The sequence below is a fragment of the Phoca vitulina genome, unplaced genomic scaffold (assembly GCF_004348235.1).
Source record: "Phoca vitulina isolate PV1807 unplaced genomic scaffold, GSC_HSeal_1.0 scaffold40, whole genome shotgun sequence".
NCBI lineage: Eukaryota > Metazoa > Chordata > Mammalia > Carnivora > Phocidae > Phoca > Phoca vitulina.
The window spans coordinates 15114808-15132110 of NW_022589743.1; the positions used below are offsets into that span (position 1 = coordinate 15114808).

At 48.7% G+C, this 17303-nt stretch overlaps 1 protein-coding gene across 2 annotated transcripts in view; it reads left to right on the forward strand.

Annotated features, from left to right (window-relative positions):
- The window catches only part of AATF (apoptosis antagonizing transcription factor), a 99920-nt gene extending 83193 nt beyond the window's left edge, over window positions 1-16727 (forward strand). For both annotated transcript variants that reach the window (XM_032428592.1, XM_032428593.1), the window contains one exon: window positions 16376-16727. In XM_032428592.1, the coding sequence (XP_032284483.1) occupies window positions 16376-16439 (64 nt within the window). In that variant the 3' untranslated portion in view covers window positions 16440-16727. The remainder of the gene's footprint in view (window positions 1-16375) is intronic.
- The last annotated feature ends 576 nt before the right edge of the window (window positions 16728-17303 follow it).

Consider the following 17303-nt stretch of genomic DNA (forward strand, 5'->3'; position numbering starts at 1 on the left):
GGTTGTGGAAATAATCATCTGGGTTTTTTGCCTGTTTCTTTTTTTTAAGATTTTATTTATTTATTTGAGAGAGAGAATGAGAGAGAGAGAGAGCATGAGAGGGGGGAGGGTCAGAGGGAGGAGCAGACTCCCTGCTGAGCAGGGAGCCTGATGCGGGACTCGATCGCGGGACTCCAGGATCATGACCTGAGCCGAAGGCAGTCGCTCAACCAGCTGAGCCACCCAGGTGCTCCTTTTTGCCTGTTTTTGAAAGACGCTCTGAGGCAAGACTTTTAAAGAGGTTAATTCTTGGGGCACCTGGGTGGCTCAGTCGTTAAGCATCTGCCTTCAGCTCAGGTCATGATCCCGGGGTCCTGGGATCGAGCCCCACATCGGGCTCCCTGCTTGGCTGGAAGCCTGCTTCTCCCTCTCCCACTCCCTCTGCTTGTGTTCCTGCCCTTGCTATCTCTCTCTCTCTGTCAAATAAATAAATAAAATCTTTTAAAAAAAAAGAAGTTAATTCTTCCTCATTTGTTGTGTTGATGTAGGTCAGATATAAAATGCTGTTGTGACAAGCAGGAGAAGCAAATTCTGAGTAAGACCTGAGACAGGTCAAAATATGTTCCTAACTGGTGGCCACTGCTTCTGATTTGGGAAGGGAATCCACATGCACCACGCACTCTGTCGGGGGGTGGGGGGACATGTCCCCCCCCAGAGCATTTTGGCTGTCGGCCCGGTAAGGGTCTCCGCGGCAGCTAGCGGCCGGAAGCGCACCAAAGAAACGTGGTGTCCACCTTACACCCACTGCTGCTTCAGACCACGGCTCTTACATAAACCCAGTTCGGGGACCCTCCGTTTTGAGGCTAGCTTATTAAGTTTTCCTGAGAAGCTTTGTTCCTTATTACAAAAATGATAGCAGTATTAACACTTTATAGGTACCCCATTCCTTTGGAAAGAACTTGAAGAAATTCTCAATAGAAATAGTAAGAATTTCCATGTTAGCCCCCCATTTTCTTCCCCACAATAAAGAACCACTTTTCCCACTCCTTCTATGAAGCTGCTGGTGTTAAAAAAGAACAAGGAGAGGATCCTTTAATGATAACCACTAAGCACCAAATACATTATTGTTTTACATCTGGAGTTTTAGAAAGGAAATGTACAAAGGTAATCCAGCCCTGTAAAGTGCTTTGTCAACATCACTGCCACGTTATTCTTGAGGTGCCTTGGTATAATAGAATTCGTACAGGCAATTTATCTTCGGCTTGCCATTTTTGTGTGTGGGTCTGCACCCTAAACGTGGGCACATTCTACCAGTCTCCTGATGATATTCTTTTTCCCCCCAGTTGATAACCCAGAGGTTAACTTAGGCCATTTTTTACTCCATTTGCCTACTTTACCCCTTTATTTAATAGCAGTGTGTACTGTGTCATGGTGAAGGATTCTGGTGTAGTTTGCTCGGCATTTGAGAGCACATCAGCTAATAACCCCAGAAGTACCCTCCACAGAGCATCTGTCGTTGGTTAAAAACTTGCAAGCAAGAATGGTTAAGATACAGATGCTTTCTCTGAGGCTTCTTATCTCTTAAAAAGACACAGGTTATTCTGACAGGTGAAACAAGCCCGGGCAAATATGCAACATTGATCTAATCAGCAGGAACGAGAGCAATATTTTCACTGGTGCTGCCTTTTACCATCGTCATTAAAGGCTCCCATTACTCTTTTATTAGAGGTTCCCTCTCTTCCTTATCAGATTACAGAATGAACATAACTCACAGCAGTGATTTGATCTCTTGTTAAAGAGGATTACAGCTTTGCATTAACTCGGATTGACACAGTTTATAATTCGCTTGTTGATACTCTGGCGGGCGGCATCACGTTTGACCCCCCAGCAGTGCTGAAGGGAAAGGACCCCCATATATCATCATTAAAGATGGCGTCCAGCACAGAGATAGGAGGCATGGGGCCTTCCTCCTCCGGTAATGTCAGAAAGGACAAAGGAAACATTCTCAAGTTCAAAGCTGAGACGTGGGCCAGAGTTTTAAAACTGGATTAGGAACTGTGATTGTTTTCTTCTGTTTTTCCTGATTCGCTGCTGTTCGGTCTTATACAATTCTAGTGAATTTGCATTCTCAAATTGAAGCCTTGGTTCCAAGCAGGATGTAGAGTGATAAAAGCGCATCTTCTAGAAAGAGATTGTAGATGTTGAACAGATAAATCTTTCCTCAAAATGGGGCTTCTTGACTATAGTTCTCATTTCGGTTAAATTCCTATCATTTCTTCAAAGGATTGTGAATCCTTTTTTTCCCACAAAGGGATCTTTCATATTCTTTAAAGTGGATGTGAATGTTTCTCTTAAGGACTTACTGTTTTTAAGTTCTGGCATTTTATTATTACTGTCTTTTAAAATACAGTATCTTATAATATTGTATTAATCACAGCTTGCAAGTGGGTAGGCAATAGCTAAATGTTTTTCACCTTAATTTAGATTAAGTCCTACATTTCCCACAATGATCACTGAGCCAACGTTAGGTTGCTAAGATATGTAGACCATTTCTGTTTCTAAGTGCATTCATCCTGTGCTGAGTTATCTGCCCTTAGTCTGCTACCCTGTTTCTGATTGGCAATGAAATGACACAGAGTAATAACATCATATTCCACTTACTATGTGCCAGACACTGCATTAAGCCCTTCATGTACCTTTTCATTCAGTCCTTAAAAGAAACCACTGAAGTGCTTGACATTGTCTGCCTTTTATAAGAATACTGAGGCATAGGGGCGCCTGGCTGGCTCAGCCAGTAGAGCATGTGACTCTTGATCTTGGGGTTGTGAGTTCGAGCCCCATATTGGGTGTGGAACCACCTTCTAAAAAAAAAAAAAAACGGGCACCTGGGTGGCTCAGTCAGTTGGGCATCTGCCTTCGGCTCAGGTCATGATCCTGGGGCCCTGGGTTCAAGCGCTGAGTTGGGCTCCCTGCTTAGCAGGGAGTCTGCTTCTCCTCTCTCCTCCCCGCTCGTGCTGTCTGTCGCTATCTCTGTCTCTCTCTCTCTCAAATAAATAAATAAGATCTTTAAAAAAATGAAAAAGAATATTGAGGCATAGAGCTATTAAGTGACTGGCCCAAGTTAAATAGCAAGTAAGTAGTTGAGCTGGTCTGTGCATTTAGGAATGTGAATTCAAACCTGCTGTTATTTCCAGGGCATCAGCAAGCTTTTAGAAATGTTTGGGAATGATGTGCCAGAGGGAAGCTGCTTCTCCCCATCCTCAATATACATATAAGAACCTTTCTCTCAATTTAAAACTTGTTTGGGGGTGGGCGGGGGAGACTTGTTTGGATTAAAATGATTTTTTCTTTTCCTTTTTTTCTTTTAAAATAGAGATGCTTTGGGGTGGGGGGGAGTGCCTAACAAGTCATTCACATCTTAGTATGAATCACTGAATTTCCAGACCTGCTCTTATGCTTATAGCATTCTGGTTACAAAGACCCTAAATCTTATAATCAGCTTTGAAACCTGAGTTAGAGTATTCAGTCAGCTTGCCCTTACAGTTCTACATCTTCCATATTCGGGTGCTTGTCACCTACTTTCCTTAGGACAATATCTTTTTTTTTTCCTGTAATAAAGACAATACATGTGTATGGAAGAAAATTTGGAAATACAGAAAGAAAAATTCATCTGTTATGTGCTAATGAGAGTTGAACATTAATACTTGTATAGGTTTTCTTGCAGATTTTTTTGTGTATGTGTTTTATAAAGATATGCATATATGTTTGAATCCCTTTTTCTGGTTAACTTTGTAAGCATTTTAACACCATTAAGTTTTTAAAAGACATTATAATAATTTTATAATATCCAATTATGAAATACTGTTGGACACTTAGGTTTCTGATTATTTTTATTTCTCTTTAAGTAATACTGCAATGAACATATTTGTACAGAAATCTATATTTTAAGTCTTGCTGTGTCTTTAGAATAGATTCTTAGAAGGCTAATTCTTGGGTCAGAGGTGTAACTTTCTAATGATTCTTGATAGGTCATACTAATTTACATGCCCCTGCTCCCTTACCAGCTGAGGTTTGTCATTACGCCTTTGGTAATATGGAGGGTTATGTTTTAAAAGTATTCTCTATTTTGATTTGCTAAAAGTTATTTATTTTTTTATAAGTTGATAACAAGTGACACTTTACAGACCTACACTGTGTTAGGCACTGAATTAAATAATTAATGTTTATTTTCTCATTTAATAGTAAACTTGAAGAGTCTGTGTATTTATTAATCATTCACACTCCTGCTTTATCCTTTCATTATTTTTCTTTTGGGTTTTAGTTTTTCTTTGCCATTTGTATGAATTCTATCTGTTATGGTTATATACTATATTTCATATTTTTTGCAGATTTTTTATTTTGCTCGCCTGTTGATAATATGTTCAGTGGCCTCTACTGTCCGTCTCTGTCTCTTTTTGAGTCAGACTTTTTTTATACTTCCCACATGGACTATTGTACCAACAGTCTCTTAACCACCCTGTCTGATCTAATCAGGGCTGTGTGTCTTGCCAGATGAGACCTTCCTAGTATACCGCTTGGAGCATGCTAGTCCTCGTTGCCTATAGAATCAAACAGGTACTCTTGACCCTGGCCCTCAAGGCCTTGCTCCCTTTCTCCCCTCATCACGTTTCAGTATGTACACCCTTGTGCTGTCCCCATAATACCCCCCCACCTCCAACCACTCCTTGCACTCCTGTCTCTTCATTCTGCTCACTTAACCCGGGGCGTCTCTTCACCCCTTCCCCACCTTGGTCCCTGCCCGTTGGGATGTTCATAGTCTTTGACCAACACCAGCCTTTCCAGGGAGACTTATGATCCCCCTTCCACACTGAGCTGGGGGGCTTGATCTTCCTTGAACCCCTACTAACCCCTACTTTATTTGTTCTTTAATGCTATTTATTACAGCTCACAAAAGCACTTGATGGGGATTTTCTTCTTGCTTAGAACACTTAACTTATGGGGTGCCTGGCTGGCTCAGTCGAAGAGCATGCGACTCTTGATCTCAGGGTTGTGAGTTCGAGCCTCATGTTGGGTGTAGAGATCACTTAAATAGGTAAACTTTAGAAAAAAAGAAAAAAAAAAGAATGCTTAACTTGTAAGTCAAAGTTTACTGTAATCTTGTATTTGGTTTTGTATCAAAGTTCTATGCTCATACATTTGGAATAATATATTTTGATTCCAGTTTTTATTTTTAATTTTTTTTTAAAGATTTTATTTATTTATTTATTTATTTGACAGAGAGAGAGACAGCGAAAGAGGGAACACAAGCAGGGGGAGTGGGAGAGGAAGAAGCAGGTCTCCCGTGGAGCAGGGAGGCCGATGTGGGGCTCGATCCCAGGACCCTGGGATCATGACCTGAGCCGAAGGCAGATGCTTAACAACTGAGCCACCCAGGCGCCCCTTGATTCCAGTTTTATCTTGCCTTATTGTATAACATTTTGTAGCACAGGTATTATTTGCAAAGCCATATAATGTCTTTTCCCAGTTGATGTCAGCCTCTCCAAGCTAGAGAACTAATGCAGGAGGACACCTGAGCATGTTTTGCCCCCGCGCTCATGCGGCACGACCCAGAGGAGGCTTCCCTCTGTGGCTTCGTCTCCTTCTTGACAAAGCCAAAATAGTCCTTGCTCATGAGAGTCTTGAGAACGAAATGTTCTTTTAAATTTTTTGTTTCTGAGAAGGACTATTTTAAATGTAATCTGTACAATTATCTAAATAAAGAAAATGTATGTTTTCAAGTGGGTAAATATTGTATTGTCCTTTTACCTGCAGCACAAACATATCCATTTCTGTGCAAACCTGAAAAAAGTTGGCTGTAGGTCTCCGTCTGAAATGCCTTTAATAAGGCTTTCAGCTTATAAGTCTGTTTACAATTTGCTGGTAGGGCTATTTTTGCAAACAGTCCTATAAGATAGGTGAACAAACATTTTTGCCTCTTTTACCAAAATCTCCAAATCCTCTAACTCCTTTAATATCCTTTCCCTGGCTCCCCTAGCACTTTGTACCTGTCCAGATGGCATACTGCATTCACGTCCCACTCCCAGCAGCGCCCCCCCCCCCCCCCGGTCGTGCCCCTAGTTAGCTGTGGGTTCCGTCTCCAAGCCAAAACACAACACGTGAGCGTCAGCTCTGTATTTTGTTCTTAACTCTTGGCCGTGTTGGAAGATCCCCAGAAATGAAGAGTCCAGCTCTGGGACTTCTCGTTCCCAGCCCTTTACTTAGAGAGTTTTTGAAGTCATTTTTATGGAGGATGAACCTTGGGGAAAGATCTTTCAAGAACACTCTTGTATTTCTATCACTTCCAAGAGCACACACCATGAACTTTGTATTCTGTAGGAGGTTTCCTCCTGTCCATCTTGGCTGTGGGATCTACACGGGGTTTGGTTTCTGGTGGCCCTCCTACAAATTATTAGTTACTATGGAAACATGGAGAATATAGACAGAGCTTTGTGATGACCAGTTACAGCTTTAGGTCAGTTTTTTGGACTGCTTTCGGATTTGTTTGGTTTAAGAAGAGAACAGTGTGGAATGGATTCTGGACCTGCATTAGCAAGGCGTAACAGTCCCTGGTTACCTTTTGTTATTTTTAGTGTTGGTAGTAAGTGTCAAACCAAAAACGGATATTTAGATAAGGGGCATTGCCTCATTGTACTTTGAGTTCAAGGTGCTGGGAAGCGCTGCATTTGTAATGGGAAGCTATTACTAACTACCCTGGAAATGAGGTCTTGAATGAGCCATAACCACACCTTGTGTTTTATCCATTGTCTCCCTCTGGGGAGCAGAACACTTTATAAACATTAACTCTTTTGCCCTCTGGGCACCTCCACTTAAAAGGTAAATAAGACTGAAGGCTCTTTCTTCTCCCATATAGATGAGGCAGCGTCAGCCCAGTGAGGGAAATTACTTGATCAAAGGCACGGGAGGCGTTAGTGGCCTGAGGTGTTTGGAGTCCCAGCAGTGGACCTGGACAGCGTGGTGGCCGCTGACACCCAGGGGACTGCCACTCTGTGTGGTTCCCCTTTCTGCTTCTCAGCCTGATGGGGGTTGGGCCTTTGTCTCACGTGGAATGTGAAATGCTGCAGAGACGCGCAATTGTTCTTCAGCGCTTTGTGCTCCTTTATAAGAAAGAAGAAATCGATACACATTTTCTCCTACACGCACTTGGCAGCGCTCCGTCTCCTCGCCTACCTCCCAGTCCTACCAGGAGGCACAGCCATGCAGCGGAACAGATCCCCCCCCAGCTGCCAGGGGCAGGGATGCAAACTACTCCTTTTGCACTTAGCAGTGAGGCTTTTTAAACCGAGTCTTCTGGCTGGCCAGGGTCATCAAACTGCTGGCTTCAGCGGCTGGTTGGTGACCCAGGTTGGGGGAGATGCCCTGTTGCGGACACCCGGAGGCTACGGGGCCCCGGTTGCTACTCCTGGGGAAAGTTGACGTGGCAGATGTCTGGGACAAGCCTTTTTTTTCCCCAAATTTCCAATTTACAGAGAAGAGGAAGAAGTTCTTTGAAGGATCCTACTAAAAATCAAAGAAGATTGACAGATGGAGGGCATCAGTTTTCATTCTATCAGTTAATATAAGTAAACTGTCCAAGCCAGAGCTCTGTCTCAGGGTGTATTTTATTTTTTAATCAGAAAATGTGATATCGATACCTGTAACTTTGGAGCTTCCTGCCATTAAGCACCTAAGTGTGGGACGTGAATGACAGAGAATTTGCTGCCATTATTAACAGACGGTAGTTCAGGTGACAGCCAGCGTAGCCTTGCCAGGGGCACAGTGCCTAGGTGAGGGCGTCGGAGCCCGGCCTGGAGATTGTTAGAGCTGAGAGCATGGATGAGGTTGCCAGGGGAGGGTGGGAGAGGCAAGAGAGGAGGGCCAAGAACAGAAGCTGGGAGAAGGTCTACACTCCTAGCCAGGAGGAATATGAAAAAGACAAAGAGGGAGGAGGAGCAAAGGAGACCACAAGATCCTTTCACCCCAGGGCGGAGAGTGTCAGGACTTGGGGGTCAGCAGCTAGGAGCCTGGCCCTGAGGGCCCCGCTGGTACCTTCCACCCTGCCCTCAGGACAGCCTCGGTGGGGTTGGTGCCAGGCGTTTGTGTGCTCTGTGGTCGCTGCTTTTGTTTGGAGTGGTATTGGGCTCCTAGTTAAACGAGTCCTCCCGCTGATTACCAGGAGTACTAGAAAGCCTTGCTGAAACTCTGTGGGTTGCCAGTAAACACGCTCACTAATTTCCGTGTGTTCTGACCCCCAAAAGTAGGAGTTAAACTGGAGCTGAGAGATGCAGCACATGCCGCCCCCCAGGCCTTGGGTCGCTGGGCAGCAGCCTTGATAGGGACACAAACGTAACTCGTGTGTCAGTCTCCCCTTCAGTGCAGCCGGAGGAAGTGAGTCACGTCTAAGCAGTGAAGCATCCCCAGGCTTTTAACAGGAGCTGTGAGAAGAGCTGCTGTTTGAACAAGGAGCTTCATCTTCCTGAAGCCAGCAGTCACCAAACCGTAAACACAACACCGGCCAACTCTATTGCCAGGATCGCGGGGTCCTGCCGTTAATATTAAACATCTCCAGCAAGGCAGAGAGCTCTGCAGCCCAGCCACAGAATAAAAATAAATAAAAATAAAGAGAAAACCCTGCTAAAAGCGGTGAGATGATTTGTCGTCTTTCCTGAGCGAGGCCATTTGTCTTCTCTCGCATCAAATCTGTTATAAAACAGTCAAACTGTGAAAGTGGAAATCATCCCAGGAATATGGAATATTAATGCACAGGAAAGGAGGCCACGTCCCTTTTGTCTAGAGTGCCAGTGTCGTCCTCCACCCCTGGCCACCACGACCGTTTTTTTTGCTAATCCACCAAGGTAAATTATTTTTCTTTAGAAGAATTTGGGAGACTCAAAGCTAGCAGTAGGGATGACAGAAGTTTCAAATATTTTTCGTCCTTTGTTCAAGCAAAGTGAGTGTAGCTGACTTGGGAACCAGGAAGGAGCTCGAGCGAGGAACCCTGTGCCGATTCGGCCCTCATTCCGTCTCTCCCTGGCCCTCTTCCCTCTCCTTCCTTTCCCGAGCCTTTCAGTTCCTTTGTTTGGGCCCTCAACCTGCTTCTCTGAACATTTATAAATCTCAAGTCTGTCTGATCTTTGGGAGTCAGGCCAGAGGCCACGTGTCACCATCTGTAATTTAAAGCTGCGGGGCTAAAAGCATTTGCAGAGGTTTGAAGGACCTAGTTCTGACCCGACCAAAAGAGTGAATTGGAACAGACCTTCTAGAGTCTCCTTCAAGCACGGGGAGGATGGTGATGAGAGCAGACACACTAGGTAATTTATGGGCGCAGTTTGCTGGGAACCACACCGCTGCCTGAGTCCTGAGAACCGCGTCGTGTACCGCCACCTCGTGGCCGGTTCGGGCGGCTGCGTGGAGACCGGCCTTGTCTCCAGATTTAGGTAATTAGTGGTGGATGTGGGCATCCTTGGAGTCCTGGTTGCTACTTTGCTAACTTGATCCTGTTAAGAAATAAGTCCTAGGTAAGAGAAGGTTGCTTTCTTTTCTTTTTACCATATTTCTTGGGGGGATGTGTGTGTGTGTTGGGTTTTGGTCTGGAATTGTGATGAGATTTCAGGGAAGGAGGCTGTGATCCACTTTTTGTTGCCAGGGGATGTTGGGAGGAGAGTGAGGGAGCGTTAAGTGCTGACCTCCTGGCTACCTTCAGGAATCCTAAATTTTCTGCTGTCATAATTTCTGTATGTTGTCCAAAGAGCTGCATGTGTCTCTTCACTTGGTTCGCGTCCCTAACGATCCAGTCTTGGAGACGGGTTCCAGCACGTGTCTCTGCCTCAATCCTGTGACGTGCTAGGGTTTACCCTCCGCCACAGCCCCCAAAGAGCACAGGGCAATCGCTTGCCATGTGGATCGATATATTTCCCCTGTTAGGTCACAGAAGCATTTCTCACACAGCTTTCTCTCACCTGTGAAGTCACTGGTACAGAGTAGGATGGATCTGGGTCAGAGGAAGCAGAAGGGATGAAAGATTAAAGGAAGGTATCATTTTGTGTCTCATGTTTTGGGGAGCTGACCACAAAGCATTCAGAGGGTCGGGGTCCGGAGGATCCCTTTGTTTAGGGTCACTGGTATGTGTCAGGCAGTAATTGGCAAGACATCTTGTTCAGTCACTATTAGGAAGAGAGCCGAAGCTCCGTGAAGGCAGGGGAGGTGTGTGCTGAGAACGGCGGAGGGAAGAGAGCCCCGTTCTGCCCACTTTGGACCAGCGAGGCCGCGTGTCAGGATTGGCGTGGAGGGCGTGAGGGCCTGAGCGTCGGGGGGTCTAGGCTTCCTCCTAGCAGGAAGGAACGGTTTCTCTTCACCTGGCCAAGAACAGGTGTGCTTAGGGGAGGACCTCAAATCACTGAAATGCTGCCGCAGGGAAGGGCAGTCGGGGGCTCCGGAGGGCCAGGGGCCCGTGGGTGGCGGTCACAGAACGGCGGAGTCGCGTTCAGCGTGAGGAGGAGCTTCTGCTGTCGCCGGGCCCTCGCAGCCTTCCACGGAACCTGCCGAGGGTCGCGCGGGCGCGCACACGTGGTGCGCACGGAGCAGGGGCCGCCCCAACCCTGTCGCGAGCTTCCGCAGCCCCGGGAAGTACGTTGTTTTCGGAACGCAGGCGCCAGGAACGTGACCGGTGGTTCCCCAGAGCACGTGTCTGGCCCCCGAGAGCCTGGCGGCCAGGGAATTGCTGTTCCGGCGCTTCCTGCACTGACCCCTAAGGATTCGGGTTGGATCAGGAAGGCGCGGGCCGGGAGGAACCCTTCGCCTCTCTTTCCCTTTGCGTGCTTCTTCCGTGGCTCCGCCAGGGCCGGAGCGAAGCGGGAGCAGGTGCTGCGCCACCTCTGGGGGCCGCGCGGGGGGCCGCGGGCTGTGCGGGCAGAGGGAGCCGATGGAAAAGCAGGAAGGGCCACGACGCACTCTGCGACGGGTCCGGTGTGTCTAGGAAGAGCCCCCCGCGCACCATGAAGCAACCAATGAACAGGTTCAGATGAATCAAGGGCAAACCGTTGGGTATAATTCTCGTCAGTCCCCGCGGCCCGTGGCGGGGACTGGCTCTGAACTCCGGGCGCGGAGCCCTTGCCCCGAGAACGCCACGTGCTCTGGGCGCCGGGCCGGCTTCTTCGGGGAGCGGCGGCCTTGCTGCTTCCTTCCCGCTCTGCGCCGGCCTCTGGCCGCAGGGACAGGCCGGGAGAGCTCAGGGATGGCTCGGCAGCCTCGGGGCTTCCGGGACGAAGGAGGGGGAGTGCGGCGGCCGGGCCCGGTGCTGCAGGCCCCCGACCTAGCGCGGTGAGAGCCCCGCACAGATGCCGTGCAGGTGTGACGGCCCCTCTGTACCCACGGGCCCAGCAGCAGCGGGGAAGGCGCTGGGTTCGTTGCGGTCCGCGGGAAGAGCACGTGGAGGACTGAAAGGAGCGCGGGGGGGGGGGGGGGGGCCAGGGGGCTGCAGGCTGCTTCCGCGCGCCTCCCGCCCCCGGCGCCCTGAGGGGCCGCTCGGGCCTCTGCACCCCACGGCTCCCTCAGCTGCGGGACTGCGAGTCCCTTCAGAAGAATCAGGTCATAAAGAAGCCGAATCCTAACACACACACACACACACACACACACACACATTCTGTCTTTATGGAAAATGGCTGCTAATCCATGATCATTTTTTTTCCAGAAACAGGTTTTGTGATAATATAGTAAAAATATTAAATTAGAAAATGCCTCACTAAGGGTTATAAAACCTTACTACACTAGAGATAGGTAATTATCCCCTCTACAGCCTAAATGACAGTTTAAAAGAAATAAAAATGTTAGTGCTCATTACTTGCTTTTGTAGGGTGCAATAAAGGGTAAGTTAAATTTTAATTCAAGGAAGGGCCCCTGCTATCGACCTTCTACCTTAGGTCCAAGTCTTGTTAATTACTCCGTAGGTTATTCTCCTGCATGATAGGAACATTAATACATTTTCCACAGTGGACGTTCCCACTGGCCAGTGAGGCCGGGAGTGTGGGGCAAGGGTAAGAGGGGGGAAGGCGTTTCAGCTCAGTGATTCAGATCTTGATTCTTGAAGTGATAGGGAGCAGGAATTAAGGTGTTTTTTTTTTCTTTTTAAACCAACTTCATTATGCATAGCCTTAAGGGGACCTCAAGTATTAAACTATACACTTACCCTAGAGAATCAGATGGAGACAAGGTTAACCTGAAGGATTGATAGTCGAGCTTCTCCGCATGGCTAAATCCTGGTTAGGAAAGATGCTGCAGGGGAAAATGTTCCGTGCGGCAGAAGGCAGCCTGACCCTCTGTCCCATGGTGCCTTTTTATTACTCAGTTTTATTTTTAGTTTTGTTTTCCTTGGGATGGGGAAAGGGATATGGACAGGTTCCTTTTCTTTGAAGATGCCTTTCCCTTTCCCTCAGCCCTGGCACCACGTCCCATGCGTGTGTGCCTGTGGGGGAGACGCAGTGCTCCCTGGCCCTGAGTCTTCACGCTGGGGTGTGCAGAGACTTCCCCAAGGGGAAAGGACACACACATTTTTTGGGAATCGATTTCCAGATGTGTGCTCTTTGCCCGAGTGGGGCAGCTGGAGAGTGCACCTGGGCCGGGGCTGGGATCTCTGGTCTCACCTGTCACCGTGGTCCCCCCACCTGCTGCGCAGCCCGCCGCGCCCCTCCTCTCTCTGACGTGGAGGGTTCCCCCTCTGGGGCCCCGAGAAGGAGCGTGCCTCACGGCATGATGCGGGGATTGAGAACTGGTAACAAGGCCCCGGGGCTCAGAGAGTTCCAGGGCTTTATTTCCAACAAAGCTGCAGGACAGCCTAATTGAGCTGTCAGCTGGCACATCTCTAAAACAAATTTTTGGTGGTAGATCACTATGTGATTTTGGGGGGCATGTAATTCAGAAGGAATCAAAAGAATTGGGGGACACTGCTGTCACAAAACTCCCCTGTCCCCGTCTGCTTGTTCACGTGACGAGGTTTCTCTGCGCTTGCGTCTGCAAACACCAACAGACAGGAGTAGCCTGGATGCTGAGCGCTCTTTCATTCCGGTGATAAATGCTGTTCACCACGGGCACGTGACAGGCCCCATCCATATCACGAAGACATGCCGTTCCAGTAACGTTTTACACACTTAGGTGTAATAAATTTTCACCAAAATTATAATATGTTTTATTATACTATTGTTGTATATGTTGATTGTGTCCTGATAATAATTGTGTAATAATGACACAATCCAGAAGTACTTTTTTAATTACTTAGAGCCTTATGGCGTCAAGAAATGAAAATATTTTCATTTCAACTTCTGAAATTTCAAAGTGTTTCAATTTACATACTTATTTTTTGTGGCCAAGAAGTATAATAGGGTGATCAATAAAAGACTTTCAAGCATAAAACAATTAGAACAAAAATCTGTAGGGAAAAATCAAATGGAAATACAAGTTTAAAAAGGAGAGAAAGGGCGCCTGGGTGGCTCAGTTGGTTAAGCGACTGCCTTCGGCTCAGGTCATGATCCTGGAGTCCCGGGATCGAGTCCCGCATCAGGCTCCCTGCTCGGCGGGGAGTCTGCTTCTCCCTCTCCCGCTCCCCCCTCTTGTGCTCTCTCTCTCAGTCTCTCTCTCAAATAAATAAATAAAATCTTTAAAAAAAAAAATAAAAAAAATAAATAAATAAAAAGGAGAGAAAGCTGTAAAATTTCCAAGTTTAAGAGTATGTTTATGTGTTATTTAAATGAATGATGATGGGTATCAAGTCAGTCTGGCACGTACATTCCATTGGGTGCTTTACAAAAGAAATGTGCGAGTTTTATTCCAAAAGGTAGGGTTCACAAGATTCTGGTAATTATGTCCTTTGTGACTATTAAATTTATTGAGAAAAATTCCGTGTGTGAGGGGGCTGCGTGGTTTTGTAGAACTCTTGCCGGAGGAGGGCAGACAGACCCCCGCACCGCCCGCCCCATGGGCCACCGCATAGAGCCTCTGCGGGGAAGGATGCGCCAGGGCCGCGCTGAGCAGAGCAGTTGGTGCTGGGGGGGGGGGGGGGGGGGCTCCCCCGGGGGGGGGCCCGGGGGGGGGGGGGGCCCCGTGGGGGGGGGGAACAGGGGGGGGGCGGGGGGGGGGGGGGGGAACAGGAAAGTCTGTTCGAGGCTGCCACCTTATTCTTGGTCAGCGATGGTGAGACTGGAATCGGGCGTGGGGGCGGCCCGGGGAGTTTGAGATGCCGTGAGGGTAGAGCCGGTCACTGAGGAAGGCCCCGAGCTGCAGTGACACTGAGACAGTGACGCTGGAATCATCCCTTCCTCTTCGTGTCTCTCTCTCTGTCTCAAACTGTTTTAAGATCCCAGACCCTCAGCCTTCCAGGTTGCTTTGCCACCAACAGCTGCATATGTTTGTCAGCTTTGTCCACCAGAGTGTGAAATGATGTTCTAGCAAAACATGGGTTTCAGCGTTTCACTGGGCGCTCCTGACGTGTGTGACGTGTGTCCCCGCTGCGGCCAGTAACTGGTGCGGCCCGGGCTCGATCCGGCGCTCGCGGGAGGTCCGAGCGGCCTGGACCAGCGAGCGGGGCCCTCTCATGGGCCCGCGCAGCCTTAAAGCCACACCGCCCTTTCTGCCCTGGCCCCTCTGCCCTCCGTGCCGTTCCAGTTCGCGTGTGGAAACGACCGGAGAGACTTGCGCTTATGGGCAAATGGGCTGCGGGAGCTCCTGTCCTGCGGGTGATGGAGCTGGTGATCTGGAAGCCACCGCCTCTGGAAGTGAGGCCCAGCCGCCTGCCCCTCGTCTGCATCTGCTCAGAGGCGCCTTCGCCCCACCTGTGCTCGCAGGGCTGGCACTGGCGGGCGGGCAGGTGTGCGCGGGAAGGGAAGAGGGAAGGGAAGAGCACAGCTCCCAGCTCCCGGTAAGGCTGTGGCTCTTGTCTTGAGGCCGCCGAGCTGGTCCACGATTCAGGGGCGGCTGCTGGCAAATTCTTAGGTCACATCCCTGCCATAGTACAGGAGACCCGCCGTCTCCCCTCCCCCCGCGCCCCTCTGCCGGCCCTGCGCTCCCCAGCACGATAGGGTCAGGCTGCATTCGGGGCTACTGCAGTTTCTTCTTTAGGATTTTTCCTTTTTTAGAAGTCTTAATAGGCTGTCTTTATTGCTGGACTTTCTAATGATGGAACCTCTGTTCCTGCGCACCACCCTCGCGGGATGACTTCAAACACAGACTCGTAAGTTTTTGTGTTGAAGTCTTGTTAAACCAAAATAGCTGTTTGAAGGGTGGTGGTTTGGTGTTTTGTTCTGTTTGGAGAGTCAGATTTGCTGAAGATGGCTCTCAGGTGGGTTTTTCTTAGCCAGGATGGCGGGCTGTCTTTTCAGGTTAGATCTTGAAAGTATGAGGCAGCAGGCACAGCTTTCCCGTGGGGTCGTTCGTGGCTGGCACGTGACCGTACCCTGCGCGCCCGGCCTCCCTCCGTGAGGTTCAGTGGCCTGACCTTCATGCAGAGGCAGCTGTGGGTCGCCTGCTCCGGCCGCCGTGTCTCTTCCGTGGCTCACCACCCTCCTCGCATCTCCGCAGGGAGAACCTGCGCTCCGTGCACCTGGGACCGTGTTCGGGAGCTCCGGTGACGAGGGCGGGAGAGACCCCAGCCCACCCCTTTTTGCATTTCCAGGCCTTGACAGAGGACTTTGGCTGGGTGGGGGGGTGTGTGCCGCATTTCACAGCAGAAACAGAGGTTGGAAGGGATACTTGATTTTCAGGGACCCAAGACCCCGGCCTACTATCATTTTCTAAATTTCGAAGCCCCGCTCTAGAAATAAATAAGCCAATCGAATTATTTATTAGATTGAAACTAGATAAAAGGGGCCAGGGGAGTGGGGGAGAACCTTGGTCCTACCACCAAACAGCTGCACATGTGGTAGTAATTGGAATCTTGTTTCTGGGTCATTTTCATTGTTTTTCAAGTACTGCCAAGTCCAAGAAAATGTATGAAAACTAAATCATATCCCCCTACATCCCATGTCTGATTGAATCCTCCTCATCGTGCGGTGGTCTCATACATCCTATTAAAATATTCAATCTTGTTTTCTTATTTGAAGAGCCTGTCTGTAAAGGGCAAACTTATAGAAAACTCATTCCCTGGAGACAGGTATCCAGCCACACCGGACTATTTACATATTTTACTATTTGATTGGCTGCTTCTAGGTTCTTCCTTCCTTTGTATCTGTGAGTTAGGGCTGTGGGATGCATTTTTAATGACACGGCTGTGTTGGCCATTGAAGAAACCGAGGGGGCATTTGCCGGCTTCTCAGTTCTTGTTGAACCTTGAAAAGGGAACCAGTGTGTTTACCAATTTGTTTTGTTTGTCTTCTAGGACCGAGTTGTATCGATCTCTTTTTGGGCAGCTCTGCCCTCCTGACGAGGGCCAAAGGGACTGACCGCACCCGCGGCTCTTGCTCCAGGCCCGAGAGCCTCCGGACCCACGACACGCCGCGCATCGCCTCGGCCAGCCCCAAATGCGGGAAGCCGTCGGCCCACGGCTTTGGGCTAGTTGGGGAGTCCTGGGAAGGTGTGGGGTTCAGAGCACGTGCCTAATAAGCCCCGGGAAGCCTAGAGTCAAGTGTGCATGTCCCCCACGCTTCAGTCTGCCAGGGACCCGCGCCCCACACTCGTTCACCGTCACAAATAAACCATGTTCTTACGGCCACTGCTGTGCGTGCGTGATGTCTTAAGCAGCATGGAGTAAGTTGGCTTAGAGCTCTGGTGGGGGGACAGGTTTGTGGGGAGGGTTTTCACTTTCTAGTCACACAGACTCCTCTCACGATACAAAGTTCACAGAAGCCAGGATGCTGCTTGCTGGGCGGATCATGTTTGGCGATGGATCATGGCTCTGAGGAGCAGGGAATCCCCAGAAACCTCTGAACCGTGCCCAGGAGACTCTATAATTCGGAGGCATTTGCCCATGTGTCACAAATACAGATCCCTGACTTCTTTCTCGTTTCCTCTTTGCCCCCCATGGATTCTTCCAGAGTCCTTTTCCATTCTCACCATTCCTAAATCACTTTATTGAAATGAGCTGTGGTGTAAATCTAGCAGGGGGAAATGATTCACTTGTTTTTCATCTAGAGGTCAAAAGCTGGAAATTAAATCCCCATAAGGGGGATTTATTGGCCTGCTGTGGTCAATATGCAATGAAGATTATCTTGCATAAGTAATGTGTGCGTCCCGGCGTCTGCGACTGACCAGGCCCGGCTCCTTTGCCCACATCTCTATGTAGAGCTGTGGAATTCGAGAAGAAACGT